Raw genomic sequence first — 23881 nt, 5'->3', positions numbered from 1 at the left:
CTATTGGGAAATTTTGACTTTGCAGACCACAGCTAAGACTTTAAAGTCCCCCAAATATGGGCCTACTCAAGATCCAGTTATCTCTAGTGGCACTGGAAGTGAGAAAACTGATGGTACGTATCAGAAACCTAGGATTTTAAAGCGTTAGTGCATTGCTTGGATTCTTCAGAGGATTTTGGGAGTCTGTGACACTTCACTACTAAAGTCTTCATGGGATGCGCCTATTTCAAATTCATGTATGGTACAAAAGATAGAATTTATCTAATAATACTAGCAGATCATCATTTATTGTTTCGGACTTACATACATGTTTATAGTGTGGTCTTTTTTTTCTTCATAAGATGATCTTAGAAGTTGCAGCCTACTGTGGAGGAAGGAATTAGTAGCCTACTCCAGAGTAACCAGGATATGGGAGGTTTTTCTGATTTGAGATGTCTTTGCCTTCTCCTTCTTCAGTTTGTAGCTGCATTTCACTCTTTCTTTCTTTTTCTTTTTTACCTTATTTCAGTTTAGAATGCATACTTCCATGTAACATAACAATGGATATGTGAATGTGACAGAATATAACAATTTTGCTTTCTAAGACAAGCAACCAAAAACGGATGTATATTGTACACTAGTTTCTTCGAGGTTTCATACATCACTAACCAGCAAACAAGAAAGCGCACATTGTAGCTCAAAGAGATCGTTTGACACTGAGGTGGTGAGATCATCAAAACCTTATAAAATCAAGTACCCTTTTCTGATGAGTGATCGAGTCTTTTGTAATTCTTTTCACTCTCTCTTTTTCTGCATTCTTTGCTCAAACTTTCATAGCTTCAATCTCAGGAAAACAAAACGTATAAATAATGACCTTCTAATTGTACCTGAACCCCCTCAAGTAGTACACACCCTCTCTGAGAAGTGATCAAACCATCCTATGTTGGACCATAGACTTCGGTTAATATGAAGGGTGTAAAAATAGAGGTTAAAAATATTTGAAGTCTGCATAATTGGAACTTTTACAAAACTTCCCATTTCCACATATCCAATCATTTCAACCTGTTAAAAAATTTAAATAGAACATAGTCACAGTAGACACTATTAATAATGCTTTCGTTTGATTTGATCACAGGCTTCTCTCTTATATCACCTCAACTTGGGGTTCTTTCTACCCATTTTAGACCCAGATGCCCCAAAATTGTTATTTACAGAGTTGGTACCCTTTTCTGAATCTTGTATAGCTTGCTTCAAGATCTCTACTACCTGATTCATTGTTGGCCGGTCTTTTGCATTCTTGTTCAGGCAGCTATCTGCCAACTTGGCAATTTTCCGAGCTGCATTAATAGAATACTGGTCTCTCAGAAGCGGATCTATTATCATGCTGAATTTTTTACTGTCTGCAGGGTACTGTCTAGCCCAATAAAGAAGCTTCTGCTCCGCTGTTGGCCGGTGTTTTTCTAAGACACGCCTCCCAGTGAGGATCTCATACAGCACCACACCAAAAACTCCATAAGTCACTATGGATGGAAAGATGGTCAGCTTCCACATACTCGGGGGCAGCATATCCATAAGTCCCTACCACCTGATAACAAAAGCAAATACAATATGAACCAGGGAAATGTTAAATAGAAGCAACGAACCAGAAAGACGAAAAATAACTAATACCAATTGTCCTCTCAAGATTGCAATTCAAACAAGATTCTGCCAACCTCCAAATGAAGTTGACATCGAGTTCTAAAAGAACTTGGGCTAGTAGTAAAATAAGTCATCTATTATCTACTTACTGCCGTCGATACATGAGTACGGTCACCCTTTGGCCCTTCTCTAGCAAGCCCGAAGTCTGAGAGCTTCAGCTCAAAGTCCTCATCTAAGAGCACGTTGGAGAATTTGAAATCTTGATATATCACCTATTGAAACAATGCAACAAAAAAGGTTCAACAAAGTATATAAAAATTCTTGTCTTCAAACAAATAAAGAGTTACCATGCGAGGTAAGCTATTATCTACCATCCTTAAATACACTCCTTAGCATTTGGATATTGATGGCCAGAAGCAAAAATAGAAGATGACTTTTGTTTCAACCTCACAAGCAGAGCTGAACCAAATCTATGCTGTAGTATCATAACATTAAAATTAAAGCAAAGAAAGCATTTTTAAGTAGCGAGAACTTAAATTTTTCCCCTTCATTGACTTTCAGCTTCAGCAATGGAAGAACAAGATCAGTGGACTAGTGTGTTGAAGTAAACAGGACCCTATTAACACACAGAAATTACATAATGATTACACAATGATAACTTAGTTCATGCTTCTTTTATATTACTTCCAATGTCCAAATTCAATTAGTACTAGACAGCAAAAAAGAGTGCAATGTCATTCAAAGGTTTTGAACTCAAGAACTCTTTTACCATGTGACACAACCACAGGGTCCCAACAGCTAAAGCTTTTAGAGAACAGAATAGATCAAGAAAATGGACAGTTACTGAAGTGACAGTGTCCACCAACGTATGTAACTGAAGGCAATTATATTAGTAGCGGATACAATTTAAGTTCCAAAACGAGAGATGCCACTATAAATGCAGCAAACAAGTAAAAGATGTATAACGTAATAAGTAGTTGCTACATTCCAATCATTAGTTATGGTTCTAATACTACACTATCTTAAGCAGGTCACACTGATTTGGTGTTCCATTGGTCAAAATAACATATATGAGTCACATGTTCACATGATATGGTAGTTCTACATTCCAAACAAACTGAAAGGAAATACATGGTCAAACATAGGTCAAATAAATGAAAACTATATTCACCTGGACTTCCAGTCCCTCGTGTAGATAAGCCAATCCTTGAGCAGCACCAAGCATTATTTGTAACCTCGTGATCCAAGGAAGAGGGTTCAAAGCCCTGTTGAAAAGATGATCTTCTAAGCTCCTATTAGGCATATATTCATATACCAATAGCCGTTGGATCCCTCTTTCTCCATCTATAGAGCAATATCCTAGAAGCTTTACCAGATTTGGGTGATTTACCACACCAAGAAATTGAACCTCTGCTAGCCACTCTTTATGACCCTATATGAAAACAGCAAAGAACCATAAGCTTGACAACTAAATAGATAAAAAAAACATATAGAGGCACACAATGTCTTCAAAATGGGTGTTTAGGAAAGGATACTTTGAACTCAGAGTTTAGTTGAATGTGCGGATCTCTCTCAACTGTTTAAAAGAGTAATGAGATGTATCTTTTACACAGGCCAATATCATCTCAAGGGCTTAATCATTACTTTTATCCATTCTCAAATATAAAGTACTATTTCCACAAAATTTGACAATCTGTTCCAATTCAAGTTCTTGAGAGCAAAAATCTCTCTTTAGTAACTGGTAAGAACATTGTCAGACAAAGAACGCTGCATAATATGTTTTCCAGCTGAGAGAAACAAGACTATTTACCATTCACTTTAGGAATGGTTTTCAAACACTGCATGAAATCCATTCGCCTTGTATTAGTATTCACTTTCCTTCTGGTTCTTGCTAACACTACAAATGATGATATAATCTCCACATTCCTAGAGTTCCAGCACCAGATGGATTCCAAGGTCCACAATTGTCATATTCCACCGAACTACATGTAGGGTCGTTATTAACTAATGTATACCACAGAACTTCAGGGACTTGATCAATAGAAGACATTCAGATTTCTTTCAACCTCGATAGAAAATCATTATGTCGCATTTAGTCTTTTTCATGCCCTGCTCACTTTAGCACATTCTCTATTGATTATTAACTTCCATTTCATTCCCACTCCAATTGGCCAAGAATTAGGAATGACAGATTGGTTGGTAAACCCATGCCCTTTTTTCCACCCACTTTACTAGCCTAGTGCCTAGTGCCTACCATGTATTTTGGGATTATATTGAAGCAGTATACTGGAGTTATAAATCCAATGAAAATCTAAGTTCAACTGACAAGCTATAGTAACATGTATATAAAATCAGAGACACCCAATAAATCTACTAAACAAACCACATGTACTAATCAATTAAAAACCATGTGTTTATTAACAAATGCAGAACAGGGCCACTACTAGAAGTATAGTCAAAACATGGAGATATATATAACTATTCTTTAGGAATAATTCAAGCCAAAAAACAAATTATTATAATTCACTATCCAATATAACAACGCTTTCAGATCGATCAGATTATAATACCATTCAATGCTACCATCACAATCATTCAACATCCAAGACTAAGAAAACCAACCAACCAAGTAGTAATGGAGAAAAACCAATTAGGTGGAAGAAAAACAGACAGAAAAAATGGAAAAATTAACCAAACAGTTAAAGTTCCTTAATGAAGATAAGAATTGGAACCTGTAAGCTATGTGGATTCAACTTCTTTATGGCAACCAAAATTGGATCAACTTCTTTTGGGCTTGATTATTCCTTTATACACAATTCCAAAGCCTCCTTCACCAATCTTTTGCGACTGCTGAAGCCATTGGTTGAATCCCTGAGCTCTTGGAATGAGAAAACCTTCAAATTCTGCTCCTTCTCTTTGTACAATTCTGGTATGCTTCTTGGTGAAGGTAGAGATTTCCAGGCACGGTCTAATACCGGAGCTAAGGAGTCGCTTTTCGTTTCTCAAATCCGGATTTGAATTTGAAGGGAAAGATGCATGCCTGCCTGTTACAGTTCTCTATTCTATTCGCAAATAGGTTAAGAGATTATTTTTTTTTGGAAATAGGTTAAGAGATTAATATATGATCCGGCTACTCTAAAGTGCAAAGGCCGTGAAGTCCCTGAAGTTCGTAAAATCACTATCTTCCATTTCATTTAATGGTTAGGTTTAGAACCACATCACCTATATTGAGGCTTTTTTTTCAAACTGACACTTGATTGCCGTTAACTACATCAAAAAAAGAAATCCTCTCTTCTCTAGGTGTTCGGCTATGTAAATGGTGTCATTCCCGAGGACGAGGACGATTTTGTTCAACTCTGGTTTATTTTTGTTGTCAATTTGCTGGTGTGCGATTCTTTACACGTGGTCTAGTACCTTCGGATACGGTGTTGAAGAGGACGGTGGTTGGATTATAAGGTTTTACTGGAATTTTCGGGTTCAAATGCTCAAAGTAGCCTTGGAAATGGGCGTTTAGTGGTTAGAATTTGGGCCCTTTGGCCTGATTGTCTCTGTAATCGCGGTTTCTTAGGGTTTAGGTTCATGTCCCACCATTGTAAGCTTTATTGATTAATAGATATTTTCTGTTCTAAAAAAAAACGACTAAGATCTGAGTATACGCATACAAAACCAATTGAAAATGCTATAGTCATTTCTTGATGAACAAAATAGGGTAGTTGATTCCTTCACTCTCCGCAACCACATTAGCTTTTTTGTTGTTTCATAAGACGCGCCTGAACAAGCAATTCTTCACCTCAGTCATAACATAGATGACTAGAAACAACTTCCAAAACATGGGAAGCACCCATGACCGATTTTATAAACGAAAAACCTTGCGGGTATATTTGAATTTCGAAGGCCCTGTAATAATTACTTGAAACAATTTATTGGAAATATATACAAATCTGATAGCCTTAAGCCCTTTAGTATGTTTGTGAGAGATCAACTGACGAAGACTAAATGAAAGCAAAACGGAAGAAAAGGTTTAGCATTCCTTCTCTTCTTTTAATTTGTTGCAAGGAGAGGATCCTATATGGCTATATCTGGTAATTAGTATTCCCATGAAGGATCGTGAACGGCTGTACGAGGTTTTGAACGGAATTTTTATTTTTATTTTATATTTTTTGGAGTTAACAGCAGTGTAACTGGTATAAAAATGAAAACACCAATAGACTAGTATCAAGTGATGTGGTTCTAGCTCTAACCGTTGAATTATTTGGACGATTAAGATTTTACAAACTTCACGGACATCCATGACTAAATTTTCTACTAAGTAACGTTATAAGACCCCACCAACATTGTCTCCTTCAAACACTGCTTAAGAAGAGAATCTATTTTTATAAGCAAGCACACAACCCTTCATCATTCTCATCACATTTTCGCTCCTCTCTTCCAAACTCACAGAAAATTAAATGACGTTAACGCTTCGTTCTTCAACGTCTTTCATTAATCTTAAAGAGTACTCCAAAAGCCTGAAGAGCTCCGATGAGTCCTCGGATGTAGTTTGCTTTGCGCAAATCAAGCTATCATGCTGCATCCGGGCAAAGAGTTCCCTGCAAGAAGCACAGCTCTTCCAGGAAAGAATCAGGGTGAGCACCACCACTGATGAACTCCCGAGGGAGTTGCTTCACGCACTCCCAAATATAGCTCATAGCAGCAATAACAACGACTCCAAGAAGGTGCCTGTGTATGTGATGCTTCCACTAGACACAGTGACGCATGGAGGGCATTTGAATAAGCCAACAGCGCGCAATGAATGCGAGTTTGATGGCTTTGAAGAATGCAGGAGTAGAAGGAGTTATGGTGGATGCTTGGTGGGGATTGGTCGAGAAAGACGGACCTTCCAAGTACCACTGGGAAGGGTATGCAGAGCTTGTGAACTTGGTCCAAAAGCATGGCTTGAAGATTCAAGTTGTCATGTATTCTTTCCATCAGTGTGGAGGAAATGTTGGTGACTCATGCAGGTATGACATGTTTAAACTTAATCTCTATAGTGGTTCGGGATATAGATCTAGAAATAATTAGTTAGACTAGAAAGAAATTTTGTGTAGTTTTATGAGCTGATTTACTTACTAAACAATCACTTTTGTGAATTTTTAGTATTCCACTACCTCCATGGTTGCTTGAAGAGATAAGCAAGAACCCTGACCTTGTGTACACAGACAAATCTGGTAGGAGGAATCCTGAGTACATATCCTTGGGGTGTGATTCATCGCCTGTTTTCGGAGGAAGAACGCCCATCCAGGTTTATACCGACTACATGCAGAGCTTCCAAGACAGATTCAGAGATTACTAGGGAGACGTTATTGTGGCAAGATACTTGCAACAAACATGTTAACTTCAATTGATGTGCTAAACAATTAAACAAAGATATATTTGCAAGTGTTCCCAGAAAGAAACTATTAAAAGATTGTAGAGAATATTGGTATATATTTTATTTCTAAACAAGGTTTTTTTTTGTCACAGTACATGAAAGCTTACCTGGAAGCATTAGCAGAGGCACAAGGAAAGAGAGATTGGGGAAGGACTGGACCCCATGATTCCGGTCGGTACAATCAGTTTCCTGATGACACCGGATTTTTCAAAAGAGATGGAACCTGGAATACCGAGTATGGACAGTTCTTCCTCGAATGGTAGTCAGAGAAGCTATTAAGGCACGGAGATAGACTCCTGGCAGCTGCAAAAGGAGTGCTCCAAGGAAAGCTAAACTATCTGGAAAGGTAGCTGGGAGTCATTGGCACTACAGAACAAGATCCCATGCTGCTGAATTAACTGCTGGCTACTATAATACTAGACTTAGAGATGGTTACATACCAACAGCAAAAATGTTCAGCAACATGGAGTTGTTTTAAACTTCACCTGCATGGAAATGAAAGATGGAGAACAGCCTGACAATGCGAATTGCTCTCCTGAGGGGTTAGTCCGGCAAGTAAAGATGGCAACCAAGAGTGCTGGAATTGAACTTGCAGGAGAGAATGCACTGGAGAGGTATGATTCTGGTGCATATGGACAGGTTTTGGCCACAAGCAGATCAGATTCCAGCAATGCGTTGAGTGCTTTCACATACCTAAGATTGAATTAGAGATTGTTCGAAGGGGACAACTGGCGGAACATGGTTGAATTTGTGAAAGGCATGGCTGAAGGTGGCCGGAATGAAAGACTGTCAGAGTGCGACTCCACTGGCACCGACCTTTTTGTCCGTTTTATCAAAGAGAAGAATGTCCAGGAAGAAAAGCTTGTGTAGAAAATTTGTTTAAGTGCATCTTTATGTACAAACAGAGTGTCCGAGTATATAGTTAATTACTGTAATATAGTGAAAGAGAAAAAAAAAAAGGGAGAGAGTGAGGGATTAAAGGAGTACTTAATCATAAGCAAACCATACTTGGCATCAGATGCTGAAGCCTACGATGGTTAAACAATTCCTTGTATGTCTCCATTACCTGAATGGTCAGTTGATCTTCATTCAAACAAGTTTTCATCTAGTTTAGGGGATGTTCAGATGACTTGAGAACAGTTGTCAATCTAGTCCCGTGTGTCGAGTAATATGCAATCATGTTTCTTAGTGAAGCATCTACAACTTCCAATACATCATCACTAATCTCTATTTTCTTTGCTTATTGTTTCAATATAGCTTTAGTACTGGAAATGGAAGACTCATACTAAACCTCTTCTGATATACTTAAGTGTTGGAAACAAAGGAATATCATGTCTATATCTGTGAGAAAAAAAAAAAAAAGTGCAGGCAGATAATATCTTGCAGCTCATAGGAGGGGAAGCTGCTCCAAGAACGGGAGGGGGACCTTAACACAAAAACTAACTAGAGATTTATATCAAACTGGTTTCTTTGACTTCACTTATTACTTTCTTGAATTGAGTTTTAACAGCCACCAGTTCATCCCTGTTGAGCTCAAACCTCCCTAATTTCAAAACTTTAGAATGCTTCTTGTTTTTGCTGATGAACAAGAAACTAGTTCTTGTAGGAAAGTTCAATATCCCTTTAATAGTACCATCTTTACCATGAAGAAGAAAAAGGGCTTCGTGTAAATATTGATGTAGCATGATTTAACTAGCTAATATGTTGAGGACACCCCAACAATCTCATACCTCTCTCTTTAGGCCCATTTTAGTAGTGGCTACAGCTCACTAGATTAAATATATTTTGAATGTCTATCTTCAATTGTGGTCCTAGGACACGTGCTAACCATCTGTAATGGCAAGGACATTTCCATCAGTTTATATGTTTGTATTTCTCTGCCATTTGGCTATTTCCTTTCTGCATTTCAATTTCCTTTCTTTTTCATTGTGTGCCCCATCAACTGGTATCAAAGCCATGACGCTCCGGGGCCTCCAAAATCAAAACCCCTCTGTTCCTTTCTCCTCCGTCCTGATTAACCCTCCACCTGCCTCATCCTCCACTTCTAATACCTTTTTCAGTGTTTTAGCAAATTAGTTGACAAGTACTGATAAAACAACCAAAGTAAATGCCAAAAGGCCATAGGCAGATACAAATCATCAACCAGTTAGCCACTAGGTTTGCATATTTCTGTACAAGAGAAGAGAGTAGGTCAGCAGAAACATAACGCTAGCCTTTCAGAAAAATAAAAAGAATATTGCATGGAAAATCCGAGATACATTTATTATTTCATCATCATGACAGGCAGGGCAAAGCCTCTATGATCCACAACAAGTAATATTGACACATTAATTCACAGAATGCTTCTTCATTAATTTGAAACACCAAAGCGTATGATTCAACACCAACTACATTATCTAATTCAGTCATCTTGAATAACAACTATGTCACAGCAGAAAGCTGCATCTTCAATGCAAGTCAGCATACAAAGGTTTTAAAGTTAATATCTAAACTCCTCAGGAACGCACACTCTTGAGGATAGGTAAGATGACCTGAAAACAACCAAAGATGGCTGAAGGAGTTTTCCAGTAAGGCCTTAAAGACAATGTTTTCTCAAGCTTTAACAAATGAAGGGATTTCCACACTGCCCACCTGATGCCATCAGCCTGCACCCAAACAACTAAATAATTCACAATCCAAACAGGAATCCCTACGATACATGAATCAAAATTCAAACTTAAACAAGAATTCACATTCTGAATGACATTTCATACAACTATTTCAATTCACATTTAATTTCAAGTACACGGAGAAGAGTGGCAAATATATAAACGCAGTAAAAGACTAATTACAGAAGAGTGTCATCAGCTTGCACCCAAATAGAGGGATAGTGGAGCATCTACTGTCTAGGTTCAAACACCACATCATTCCACCAAAAGATGATTCAAAGAATAAAATTTAAAAGAAAGAATAATAAGAAAAAAGTTCAAACTAATTTTTATCAGCTGTAAGAATACTATGATTCCAATTTCATGTTGAGCCAGTAATGTGACATTAAAAAATCCAACAATGAGGCAAAAAGAAGAAGCACGCCCTTAGGTTTACAGCAGAACACCATCTTGATAAGTAAACTGTAACTGAATTACATCTTAGAATTATATCTTAGAGTTACAGTATCGGGATTTTACTGAAGTCTTGTAATTTTACCCAAGTCCTCTGCTTTTGGCATTAACAGTGAAACCCTTTCAGTTTTGAATCAATTTTACATTCACTTGCAACAAGAGCACACATTAAACCCAACCAAGCACACCCAGTGACTCCTTTTGTTTGTTCTTGGATTTGAAGGAAAGAAGCACTTCATTTCTTAATCAAAGCTCTAAACAAAACTATAAGGCTCTAGTCTCAAATTGGGTATTTGATAGAAGTTGTAAAAATGCTAGCATGATATCACAGAGATAAAAAAAGAAGAGCTCAAAAGCTGAAACAGAGAAAAAAACAAGGAGAAATGACAGAAGGTCTTCGATTGGGAGTGAGTAAGTGAGTGGGTGAGAGAATGGAAGTACCGAATGAAGTCAGGAATGAGGATCGGAATTGGGATTCTGGCGGTGAAGGTCTTGGATTAAGCTTCCGAGATCTTTGCGAGCAGATTCTCTTCCAAACATGAAGCCGTACCTGATTCACAAAAATGAAAGCAGATTCTGTTCCAATTCAAGTTCTTGAGAGCAAAAATCTCTTTCTTTAGTAACTGGTAAGAGCATTGTCAGACAAAGAACGCTGCATAATATGTTTTCCAGCTGAGAGAAACAAGTCTATTTACCATTCACTTTAGGAACGGTTTTCAAACACTGCATGAAATCCATTTGCCTTATATTAGTATTCACTTTCCTTTTGGTTCTTGTTAACACTACAAATGATGATATACTCTCCACATTCCTAGAGTTCCAGCACCAGATGGATTCCAAGGTCCACAATTGTCATATACCACAGAACTACATGTAGGGTCATTAACTTATGTACACCACAGAACTTCAGGGACTTGATCAATAGAAGACATTCAGATTTCTTTCAACCTCAATAGAAAATCATTACGTCGCATTTAGTCTTTTTCAAGCCCTACTCACTTTAGCACATTCTCTATTGATTATTAACTTCCATTTCATTTCCACTCCAACTGGCCAAGAATTAGGAATGACAGATGGGTTGGTAACCCCATGCCCTTTTTTCCACCCCACTTAGGCACTTACTATGCCTAGTGCCTAGCGCCTACCATGTATTTTGGGATTATATTGAAGCAGTATACAGGAGGAATTGAATAGTGTTCTTATAAATCCAATGAAAATCTAAGTTCAGCTGACAAGCTATATTAAGTTATTAACATGTAAATTAAATCACAGAGACCCAATAAGTCTACTAAACAAACCACATGTACTAGTCAATTACAAACCATATGTTTATTTACAAATGCAGAACACGGCCACTACTAGAAGTATAGTCAAAACATTAACATATAAATAACTATTCTTTAGGAATAATTCAACCCAAAAACAAACTAATTTAATTCCCTATCCAATATGACAACTCTTTCAGATCAGAATATAATAGCATTCAATGCTACCATCACAATCGTTCAACATCCAAGGCCAAGAAAACCAACCAACCAACCAAGTAGTAATGTAGAAAAACCAAGTGGAAGAAAAACAGACAGAAAAAATGGAAAAATTAACCAAACAGTTTAAAGTCAAGTACATGAATCAAAATTCAAACTTAAAGAAGAATTCACATTGCGAATGACATTTCCATCATTATTTCAATTCACATTTAAAGTCAAGTACGCGGAGAAGAGTGCCAAATATATAAAAGCAGTAAAAGACTAACTAAAATGCACCCAAATGGAGGGATAGTAGAGCATCTACTGTCATGGTTCACACACCACATCATTCTACCGAAAAATGATTCAAAGAATTGCATTTAAAAAGAAAAAATAATAAATTCAAAGGAGAAAAAGAAGAAGCATGTCCTTAGGTTTACAGCAGAACAACATCTTGATGAGTAACCTTTAACTGAAGTTACAGCATTGGGATTTTACTCGAGTTGTCCGCTTTTGGAATTAACAGTGAAACAATTAGAATTAAACCCAACCAAGCACACCCAATTAGAATTCTTTAGTAAACAAATAACTATGTGGGTAGTGAGTGAGTGAGTAAGTGAGTGAGATTGGAAGTACCCAATGAAGTCAGGAATGAGGATCGGAATTGGGATTCTGGTGGCGAAGGTCTTCGATTAAGCTTCCGAGCAGATTCTCTTCCAAACCTGAAGCCGTACCTGATTCACAAAATTACCAGCGGGAATGGAATTCCGGGAAGTGAGAGAGCAAGTAAGTAATTACCAGCCGGAAACAGCAGAAAGCTTTCTCCATTTTCATGAATAAACTTGAGGGAGAGGAGAGAATTGGGCTAGACTTGAGGGCCCAGCCCCAAGTACTACGTCATGTTTTTTTTTAATATCACAAAATTCAGAAAGAAGAGAAGCACAGAATGATTGTACAAAACTATGTTGTATTCCAACTGCATGATATAAGTGGTGTTGGGTCATCTTCAGTCAAAACTGAGACTGAGACTAAAGAAAATCAATGAAGAAAAAACCAATTTCCAAGTTATGCCGATCAAGTCAGTCAATGAAGCAACTCCATTGCTGTTTCCACGATTATACATGTGTAGTTTCCAAAATCCTTTTGCTTCAACTATATATTACTTCACTTTGGTTTGGTTGCATATCATCTTCATAATCATGTTTTTCAGTATAATGAGTGGTAGGTCTATGCATTCTGTTTTGGTTGGGCTTGTGTGCCTGGCCACTGCCTCTGCTGTTTGTTGTTCAAGTGTTGGAAGCTCCAACAACATCATGTGCTTGGAGAGTGAAAGGCATGCTCTTCTCCAGTTCAAACAAGGCCTTGTGGATGACTCCAATGCTCTTGCCTCTTGGAAAAGTGAGAAAGACTGCTGCAAGTGGAGAGGAATAGAATGCAACAACCAAACAGGTCATGTTACCAGTCTTGATTTCTCCTTTAATTATGATCCATATCTCTATTCTGCTGAAGTTCCTTTAAGTGGTGAAATTAGTCCTTCACTACTTGAATTGCGATATATAAATTACTTGGACCTCAGTTATATTGATTTTGGAGAAATTCTGATTCCCAAGTTCATTGGCTCTTTGAGTCAATTGAAAAAACTCAAACTTACATATGCTAATTTCAGTGGACCTGTTCCTCCTCAACTTGGAAACCTCTCTAATTTGCACACTCTTGATCTTTCCTCCAATGATTTTGAAGGAATGATGATTCCCAAATTCATTGGCTCTATGAGTCAATTGAAAGAGCTCAAACTTGCATATGCTAATTTCAATGGACCTATTCCTCCCCAACTTGGAAATCTCTCTAATTTGCACACTCTTGATCTTTCCTTCAATGATTTTGAAGGAATGATGATTCCCAAATTCATTGGCTCTCTGAGTCAATTGAAAGAACTCAAACTTGCATATGCTAATTTCAATGGACCTATTCCTCCCCAACTTGGAAACCTCTCTAATTTGCACACTCTTGATCTTTCCTCCAATGATTTTGAAGGAATGATGATTCCCAAATTCATTGGCTCTATGAGTCAATTGAAAGAGCTCAAACTTGCATATGCTAATTTCAGTGGACCTGTTCCTCCCCAACTTGGAAACCTCTCTAATTTGCACACTCTTGATCTTTACCGTAACCAAGTTGTTAGTCCTGAAAATCTTGAGTGGTTGTCTCATCTTTCTTCCTTGAGATACCTGAACATGTCAAGTGTAGATTTGTCAAAGGTTGTGAATTGGCCACCATCTTTAAGCAAGCTCACTTTACTGACAGAGCTTCAATTATCCCTGTGTAACCTTCCTAATGTCAATCTAAGATCACTTTCCTTTATTAATTCTTCCACCTCTCTTCAACTCCTTGACCTCTCTTATAACTCTCTTAATTCTTCAATATTGTATTGGATAGCCAATGTCAGCAGCAACTTTGTCCATATTGATCTCTCTTTCAATAAACTTGAAGGTGGGATACCAAAAGGCTTTCAAAACTTATGTAGCTTAGAGTCGTTGACCTTATGGCACAACCAATTGTCTGAAAACTTTGAGGACTCTGTTAAAACCTTGTCTTGTGCTCAGAACACACTTGAGACCTTGTTCTTGGCAGAAAACTTGTTTTGGGGGTCGTTGCCAGATTTGTCACATTTTTCAAAGTTACGAGTGTTATATCTTTTCTCTAATCAACTAAATGGGTCTGTATCTGAGAGTGTCGGGCAACTCTCTAGCCTTAAATGGCTAGATCTCTCCGGCAATTCTTTGACTGGTGTCATAACAGAATCCCACTTTCTAAACCTCTCTCGTTTACAGTATTTGAGTCTTTCTGGTAATCGTTTCTCTATCAACCCGAGCTCTGATTGGAGTCCACCATTTCAACTTACTGGTTGGTTAGATATGTCCTCTTGCAAGGTGGGCCCAGCTTTTCCCAAGTGGATTCTAACGCAGACAAATCTTACTCAGCTTTATGTCTCTAATGCTGGACTATCAGGAAAACTGCCGAATCTGTCATCGACAAGCTTGCGTTATGTTAACTTGTCTTCTAATCTATTTTCTGGTGCATTGCCATCATTTTCTCCTATGCTACAACACCTGTATCTCTCGAATAATAGGTTTTCAGGACCTTTGTCTTCCTTCTGTGCAACGCAGGCTTCACATTTAAGTTATCTTGACATTTCTAAGAACCTATTGTCTGGGGAGCTTCCTAATTGTTGGATGCAATTTCAAAATTTGATTTCGTTGAATTTGGGAAAGAATAAATTATCTGGAAAAATACCAAGCTCGTTAGGCAGTCTACAGGGAATTGGGATATTGCGGTTACATGATAACAACTTTTCAGGAGAATTGCCTTCTTTAGAGAACTCTACCCAATTATTGATGGTTGATCTTGGCAACAATAACCTATCGGGAAAGATACCAATATGGATTGGCCAAAGCCTACCAAACTTGGTGATTCTACGCTTACGGTCAAATGAGTTTAATGGAATCATACCCTTCTCCCTGTGTAGTCTAGCTGCCATTCATGTTTTGGACCTCTCTCACAACAATATTTCAGGAAGCTTGCCGCATTGCTTCGATAACATAACCGCTTTGGCTGATGATAGATATCACGGTTTTATTGTGGAAATTGTGTGGAAAGGAATAGAAAGAGAGTTTCCCAATCTTATAGGTATGAGAAGCATTGACATTTCAAGCAACTATTTGATTGGGGAAATTCCGCCAAGTACAGCAAGTATGACAGAGTTGAAATCTCTGAACCTGTCTAGAAACAAATTGACTGGAAAGCTTCCTGAAGACTTTGGTAACATGAAGATGTTGGAATCTCTTGATTTGTCAAGAAACCGGATATCTGGTAAAATTCCTACAAGTTTTGCGAGCTTAAACTTTCTTAGTGTCTTGGACTTATCACACAATAACTTGTCAGGAAGAATTCCATCAGGCACCCAACTTCAAGGTTTTAATGCTTCTCAATATATGGGAAATCGTGGACTTTGTGGACCACCGCTGACACAAAGTTGTCCAGGAGAAGGAACTGAAATTGATAACAAAGAACATGATAATGATGATCTCATAAGCCTGGGATTTTTTATCAGTGTTGTGCTGGGATTCTTCACTGGATTTTGGATGGTCTGCGGCAGTTTACTGCTTAAGACTTCTTGGAGATATGCTTATTTCAGATTCCTGGACAATGCAAAAGACTGGATTTATGTCAAAACCGCTGTGTACAAGGCAAAAGTGCAAAGGAGACTTCAAAGATAAATGGTAAACTAAGCTACATAATACTTAGTTTTTATAGTGTTTATGTTTTCTAGCTAGATATACTTGTAGAAACTCTTTCAAATTTATACTATTACAATCGTTTGGAAACACAAAATATTTGTTCAATGTTTTAGAAATATTGTTTTTTGACTGTCATTTGTTTTGACGTGATGTTAGGAGATTCTGGCATTCGAGGAAATGAGCCTAATGATCCCGGAAGTGGAAAGATTTAAGGCTTAATGTTGAAGGTTTTCAGATGTCGTTGCTTTCTCTTTCAACAAGAAATAATTATTATGCTTTTATCTCTTGAGAAATGTGTGTGAATAATGGATTGTATGTAGTATGAGCTGGTATCACTTTTATTCCATCTTTCTGGCTGTAATTTAAATTCTCGATTGATTTCAAAATAATTACCTACAATTATATATTGTTCCATTCCAGAGCATTTCAATTAATCTGATCTATTCCAATCAAACTTCAGAGATTTTATTACTCTGCATCTATGGGGAATTTTGGACTTTGCAGACCACAGCTAACACTGAAGTCCCCGAAATATGCGACTGCTCAAGATCCTGGTATCTCTAGTGGCAGAGGAAAAACTAATGGTATCAGAAACCTAGGATTTTATTACGATAGTGCATAGCTTGGATTCTTCAGAGGATTTTGGGAGTCTCTGACACTTCACTACTAAAGTCTTCATGAGATGCGCCCATTTCAAATTCATTTATGGTACAAAAGATATGATTTATCTAATAATACTAGCAGATCATCATTTATTGTTTTGTACTTACATAAATGTTTGTAGTGTGGTCTTTTTTTCTTTTTATAAGATGATCTTAGAAGTTGCAGCCTACTGTTATGTGGAGGAAGGAATTAGTATCCTACTCCAGAGTAACCAGGATATGGGAGGTTTTTCGATTTGAGATGTCTTTGCCTCCTCTTTCTTCATTTTGTAGCTGCATTTCGCTCTTTGTTTTCTTTTTACCTTCTTTCAGTTTAGAATACACGACGTCTAATGTAAGATAACCATGGATATGTCAACGTGACAGAATATGGTAATTTTGCTTTCTAAGACAAGCAACTGAAAACGGATGTATATTGTACAGTAGTTTCTTCAAGGTTTCATACATCGCTAACCAGTAAACTAGAAAGCTCACATTGTAGCTCCAAGAGATCAGTGAAATCTTATAAAATCATCTACCCTTTCTAATGAGTGATCGTGTCTTTTGTCATTCTTTTCACTCCCTCTTTATCTACATTCTTTGCTCCAACTTTCATAGCTTCAGTCTCAGGAAAACAGAAGGGTCTCAGGAAAACAGAAGGTAGAAATGAAACCATCCAATTGTACTCGAACCCCCTCAAGTAGTCAAGTAGTACGCACACCCTCCCTCAGTAGTGATCAAACCACCCTCATGTTGGACCAGAACCCCTAACTTCGGTTAAAAAGGGTGTAAAAACAGAGCAGGCTAAAAGTATTTGAGGTCTGCAAAATTGGAACTTACACAAAACTTCCCATTTCCACTTATCCAACCATTTCAACCTGTTAAAAAATTTAAATAGAACATAGTCACAGCAGACACTATTAATAATGCTTTCGTTTGATCACAGGCTTCTCTCTTATATCACCTCAACTTGGGGTTCTTTTTACCCAATTTAGACCCAGATGCCCCAAAATTGTTATTTACAGAGTTGGTACCCTTTTGTGAATCTTGTATAGCTTGCTTCAAGATCTCTACCACCTGATTCATTGTTGGCCGGTCTTTTGCATTCTTGTTCAGGCAGCTATCTGCCAACTTGGCAATTTTTCGAGCTGCATTAATAGAATACTGGTCTCTTAGAAGCGGATCTATTATCATGCTGAATTTTTTACTGTCTGCAGGGTACTGTCTAGCCCAATAAAGAAGCTTCTGCTCCGCTGTTGGCCGGTGTCTTTCTAAGACACGCCTCCCAGTGAGGATCTCATACAACACCACACCAAAACTCCATAAGTCACTATGGATGGAAAGATGGCCTGTTTCGACATACTCTGGGGCAGCATATCCATAAGTCCCTACCACCTGATAACAAAAGCAAATACAATATGAACCAGGGAAAATGTTAAATAGAAGCAAAGAACCAGAAAGGTAAATAATAACTAATACCAATTGTCCTCTCAATATTGCAATTAAAACAAGATTCTGCCAACCTCCAAATGAAGTTGACATCGAATTCTAAAAGAACTTGGGCTAGTAGTAAAATAAGTCATCTATTATCTACTTACTGCTGTCGATACATGAGTACGGTCACCCTTTGGCCCTTCTCTAGCAAGCCTGAAGTCTGAGAGCTTCGGCTTAAAGTCCTCATCCAAGAGCACGTTGGAGGATTTGAAATCTCGATATATCACCTATTCAAACAATGCAACTAAAAAGGTTCAACAAAGTATATAAAAATTATTGTCTTCAAACAAATAAGGAATTACCATGTGAGGTAAGCCAGTATCTACCATCCTTAAATACACTCTTCAGCATTTGGATATTGATAGAAGATGACTTTTGTTTTCAGCTCACAAGCAAGATGACTAGGCTCAAATTGACTTTTGTTATAATACTACATCATAGCTGAACCAAATCTATGATGTAGTATTATAACATTAACATTAAAGCACATTTTTAAGTAGCGAGAATTTAAATTGTTCCCTGTAATTGACTTCCAGCTACAAAAATGGAAGAATAAGATCAGGGGACTAGTGTGTTGAAGTAAACAGGGGATACCTATTAACGCGCAGAAATTACAGAATGATAATTTAATTCATGATTCTTTTATATTACTCTCAAGTTTTATATTCAATTTCAAATTGTACTAGACAACAAAGAAGAGTGCAATTTCATTCGATGGTTTTGAACTCAAGAACTCTTATACCATGTGACACAACCACAGGGTCCCAACAGCTTAAGCTTTTAGAGAACAAAATACATCAAGATAATGGACAGTTGCTGAAGTGACAGTGTCCTCCGATATATGTAACTGGAAGCAATTATATTAGCAGCAGATACAATTTAAGTTCCAAAACCAGAGATGCCACTATAAATACAGCAGACAAGTAAAAGATGTATAATACATAGTTAGTACATTCCAATCATTAGTCGTGGTTCTAATACTACACTATCTTAAGCAGGCCACACTGATTTGGTATTCCATTGGTCAAAATAACATAAATGAGTTGCATGCTCACATGATATGGTAGTTCTACATTCCAAACAAACTGAAAGGAAGTACATGGTCAAACATAGGTCAAATAAATGAAAACTATATTCACCTGGACTTCCAGTCCCTCATGTAGATAAGCCAATCCTTGAGCAGCACCAAGCATTATTTGTAACCTCGTGATCCAAGGAAGAGGGTTCAAAGCCCTGTTGAAAAGATGATCCTCTAAGCTCCTATTAGGCATATATTCGTATACCAATAGCCGTTGGATCCCTCTTTCCCCATCTACAGAGCAATATCCTAGAAGCTTTACCAGATTTGGGTGATTTACCACACCAAGAAATTGAACCTCTGCAAGCCATTCTTTATGACCCTATATTTAAACAGCAAAGAACCACAAGCTTGACAACTAAATAGATAAAAATAATAGAGAGGCACACAATGCCTCCAAAATGGGTGTTTAGGAAAGGATAACTTGAACTTAGAGTTCAGTTGAATGTGCGAGTCTTTCTCAACAGTTTAAAAGAGTAATGGGATGTATCTTTTACACAGACCAATATCATTTCAAGGGCTAAATCATTACATTTATCCATTCTCAAAGTTAAAGTACTATTTCCACAAAATTTGAGAATCTGTTCCAATTCATGTTCTTGAGAGCAAACCCCTCTCTTTTGTAACTAGTAAGAGCCTTGTCATACAACAGATAGCTGCATAATAGAAACAAGTCTATTTACAATTCACTTTAGTAGTGGTTTTGAAACACCATATGAAATCCATTCACCTAAGTTTAGTATTCACTTTCCTATTGGTTCTTGCTAGCACTACAAATGATGATATTCTCTCCACATTCCTAGAGTTCCAGCACCAGATTAATTCCAAGGTCCAAATTTGTCATACACAAAACTACATGTAGGGTCGTTAACTAAATGTATACCACAGAACTACCGTGACTTGATCAATAGAAGACATTCAGATTTCTTTCAACCTCAATAGAAAAATCATTATGTCACATTTAGTCTTTTTCGTGCCCTACTCACTTGAGCACATTCTCTATTTGATTATTTACTTCCATATCATTCCCACTCCAATTGGCCAGGAATTAGGAATGATAGGACGGGTTGGTTACCCCATGCCCCTTTTTCCTCCCCACTCTACTATGCCTAGTGCCTAACATGTATTTTGGGATTATATTGAAGCAGTATACAGGAAGAATTGAATAGTGTTTCTTATAAATCCAACAAGCTATATTAAAATGGATATAAAATAACAGAGACCCAATAAATCTACTAAACAAACCACATGTACTAATCAATTAAAAACCATATGTTTATTAACAAATGCAGAACAGGGTCACTACTAGAAGTATAGTCAAAACATGAAGATATATAACTATTCTTTACGAATAAATCAACCCCAAAAACAAACTAATATAATTCACTATCCAATATAATAACACTTTCAGATCAGATTATAATACCATTCAATGCTACCATCACAATCATTCAACATCCAATACTAAGAAAACCAACCAACCAACCAAGTAGTGATGGAGAAAAACCAAGTGGAAGAAAAACAGACAGAAAAATGGAAAAATTAACCAAACAGTCAAAGTTCCTTAATGAAGATAAGAATTGGAACCTGTAAGCTATGTGGATTCAACTTTTTTATGGCAACCAAAATTGGACTACCCTTGCCATTTTTGGGCTTGATTATTCCTTTATACACACTCCCAAATCCCCCTTCCCCAAGCTTTTGCAACCTGCTGAAGCCATTGGTTGAATCCCTGAGCTCTTGGAGTGAGAAAACCTTCAAATTCTGCTCCTTCTCTTTGTACAATTCTGGTATGCTTCTTGGTGAAGGTAGAGATTTCGAGGCACGGTCTAATACCGGAGTTAAGGAGTCGCTTTTGTTTCTCAAATCCGGAGCTGATTTTAACTCCTTCTGTTTGTTCTTGGATTTGAATTTGAGCTTTCTAAAATATCCAAGTTCTAGGAGATTAATATAGGGGCTGTGACCACTTACCCAATTTTTGGCCAAAAATTGCCCACTTACTCCATCAAGAGTTTTTTAACCCCATTTACCCAATCTAACAGTGTCTGACAGTATTGCCCTCATTTTAATTAACAAATTAAACTCATATCTCTCTCTCCTCCCCCTCATCGATTTCTCTCTCTCTCTCTCTCTCTCTCTCTCTCTCTCTCTCTCTCTCTCTCTCTCTCTCTCTCTCTCTCTCTCTAACCTCGTCTCAGGCTCTCTCTCTCTCTCTCTCTGAGCCACCACGCCCACCACTCCACCGTCGATGTCGGCCTCCACCGCCGCCGCTCCGTCCCACCGTCGGACCACCAGAGGATGACGCCATCTAACTCCACGATCCCAACCCCTCTGGGCTTTGCCGGTTTTGTTCGTCAGATGTCCGGGAAGCTCTCCACGCCGGAATCGGGTCTGGGCTTCCCTTGCAGGTCTCGAACGACGTCAAAACTGTGGTCTATTGGGGGTAATAGACAGATTATTGCTCCCCACTAATTTCTTAACTGTGGTTAATTAATCATTGAAATTAGAGTTTTGATAAGTCTTATGTTGTTTTGAGTTTATTAAAGTATAATAATCTGTCAATGATAGTTAAGTGAAGGGTTCTAACTTAAAATGAAGACATTATTTGGGGGCAGTAATGTGTCTACTGCCCCCCACTAAACCATTAAAACTTGCACCAGTTTCAAGGATTCACAGTGTATTGCACTTTATCACAAACAAATCAACAAGAGATGATTACTGTCTCCTAAGAAAGACATTATTGGGTAGCACTAATGTGTCTACTGCCCCCCAATAGACCATCAAACATTACACTGCTTCCTATGTTTCACAGATTATAGAAGTTATTCACACTCAAAACAACAGATAATGTCTAAAAACCCACATTTTGAGGGTCAATATTTTGTCTACTGCCCCCCACTAGACTGACACAAACCACACAATTTTTTTTCATTTATCGACTACTGCAATTTAACACTACATTTACTTTGGAATAGCAGTTTTCAGTCCGTCAATAAATAAAGCAGTCATCATTGGCCCCCAATACAAAGTCTACTGGGGGGCACTAATGTAACAACTTTTATGGTTATGACTGCACAATAGCAGATAGCAGTTTTCAGTCCCAGATAGCAGTTTTCAGTCCGTCGTCGATTCGTTCAGAAGGTCAACCACGGCCTCGCCGAGCTTCTAAGCGACGAAGACCGTTGGCTTGGCATCGAGCTTGGCCGCGAAGAGCACGACGATGAGTTTCAGCGCCGCGATGGCGAGAGCAGGCGTCGTGGGCGACCTGCTGGAGGGATGGAGGGAGGGAGAGAGAAATCCGACGTTGTCTGGAGAGAGAGAGAGAGAGAGAGAGAGAGAGAGAGAGAGAGAGAGAGAGAGAGAGAGAGAGAGAGAGAGAGAGAGAGAGAGAAATCGGTGAGGGGGGAGAGGGCAAAAAAGTCCCAAAAATAAATAAAAAGAAGAAAAAAAGAATTAATTGGGTAAAGGGGAAATAATCCCTTAGAGTGTTTTGGGTAAACGGGGTTAAAAAACAGTTAGTGGAGCAAGTGGGCAAATTTTAAGCTAAAATTGAGTAAATGAGCATTTTCCCATTAATATATGATCCGACTACTCTTAAGAGTGCAAAGGCCGTGAAGTTCGTGAAATCTCCATCTTCCATTTCATTTAACGGTTAGATTTAGAACCACGTCACCTAATATCTATATTGAGGCTGTTTCATAAGACGCCCCCGAACAAGCAATTCTTCACCTCAGTCATGATATAGATGACAAGAAACAACTTCCAAAACATGGGAAGCACCCGTGACCAATTTTATAAACGAAAAACCATGCAGGTATATTTGAATTTGGAAGGCCCTGTAATAATTACCTGAAACAGTTTATTGGAAATATACACAAATCTGATAGCCTTGAGCCCTTTAGTATGTTTGTGAGAGACCCAACTGACGAAGACTAAATGAAAGCAAAACGGGAGAAAAAGTTTAGCATAATAGCATTCCTTTTCTTCTTTTAATTTGTTGCAAGGAGAGGATCCTGTATCTGGCGAGTGGTAACTAGTATTCCCATGAAGGATCGTGAACGGCTGTGTAACTGGTATAAAAAGGAGAACACCAATAAACTAGTATTAAGTGACGTAGTTCTAAATTTAACCGTTGAATTATTTGGAAGCCTGATCCATGACTAAATTTTCTATTAAGGGCAACTCCCATACCAGATTTGAGTGAGTTTCAAGTTTTGGGTTCTCCAACATTGGGTTTTAGGGAGACTTGGCACTACAAGAAAAATGACCTTTTGCAAGGAATTTTTTCCTTGTAAAAAACTGAAAATTCATTGCATTAACCCAAATGCAAGGAATATTCCTTGCAAAGAGGCCCTTGCAAAAGAGCAAATACAACAACTTGAAAATTCCTTGCATTTGGACAATCACTTACAAATTTGAGGTCCACATTACTGACCATATGTAAGGATAATTCCTTGCATATCAGTCCTTGCATTAAACTATATACAAGGAATTTTCACTATTTTCCCAAATGCGAGGACTAATATACAAGGAAATTTCCTTACATTTTTGTAAAAGTATGAGTGTGCAAATATCAAATGCAATATCGTCAAACAAAAATATCAAATGCAAGGAAATTTCTTTGCATGTTGGTCTTTGCATTTGCTTTTGCGTAAGCTATTGCAAGGAATTTGAGAACTTCCATTCCTTGAATAATTATTGTTTTTTTTTGTAATTAAATATAAATTGATTTTCCAGCAAATTAAAAAAAAAACTGAATATAACAAAAATTCTTCA

General features: G+C 37.8%; 2 protein-coding genes, 1 long non-coding RNA gene and 2 pseudogenes across 4 annotated transcripts; 2 read left to right on the top strand and 3 right to left on the bottom strand.

The window, feature by feature from the left end:
• Positions 1-961: 961 nt before the first annotated feature.
• Positions 962-4703, bottom strand: LOC112178618 (annotated as a pseudogene).
• Positions 4704-6031: 1328 nt separating this feature from the next.
• LOC112178621 lies at positions 6032-8020 on the top strand (annotated as a pseudogene).
• Positions 8021-9358: 1338 nt separating this feature from the next.
• Positions 9359-11556, bottom strand: LOC121050729. The gene is made up of 2 exons (XR_005803680.1): positions 10570-11556; positions 9359-9672 (listed from the first exon to the last, which is right to left on the bottom strand). It is a non-coding gene; the product is annotated as an uncharacterized LOC121050729 (long non-coding RNA).
• Positions 11557-12025: 469 nt separating this feature from the next.
• Positions 12026-16237, top strand: LOC112178608 (receptor-like protein EIX2). 2 transcript variants are annotated; one of them, XM_024316773.2, is made up of 3 exons: positions 12026-15464; positions 15537-15874; positions 16049-16237. In XM_024316773.2, exons 1-2 carry the CDS (start codon positions 12662-12664, stop codon positions 15869-15871), a joined length of 3138 nt encoding a protein of 1045 aa, XP_024172541.1. In that variant the 5' UTR covers positions 12026-12661; the 3' UTR covers positions 15872-15874; positions 16049-16237. The 2 variants fall into 2 exon arrangements, with proteins under 2 accessions (XP_024172541.1, XP_024172540.1); XM_024316772.2 differs by having other exon boundaries at positions 12026-15874.
• A 1033-nt stretch (positions 16238-17270) lies between these two features.
• Positions 17271-23533, bottom strand: LOC112177666 (probable serine/threonine-protein kinase PBL19). Its single transcript, XM_040511393.1, has 5 exons — positions 23517-23533; positions 20693-21026; positions 19167-19427; positions 18132-18254; positions 17271-17928 (listed from the first exon to the last, which is right to left on the bottom strand). Exons 1-5 carry the CDS (start codon positions 23531-23533, stop codon positions 17494-17496), a joined length of 1170 nt encoding a protein of 389 aa, XP_040367327.1. The 3' UTR covers positions 17271-17493.
• Positions 23534-23881: the final 348 nt, after the last annotated feature.

Source organism: Rosa chinensis, chromosome 7, assembly GCF_002994745.2.
Source record: "Rosa chinensis cultivar Old Blush chromosome 7, RchiOBHm-V2, whole genome shotgun sequence".
NCBI classification, from domain to species: domain Eukaryota; kingdom Viridiplantae; phylum Streptophyta; class Magnoliopsida; order Rosales; family Rosaceae; genus Rosa; species Rosa chinensis.
Note: the sequence above shows the minus strand (reverse complement) of the source record. Positions and strands in the feature narration are given on the sequence as shown.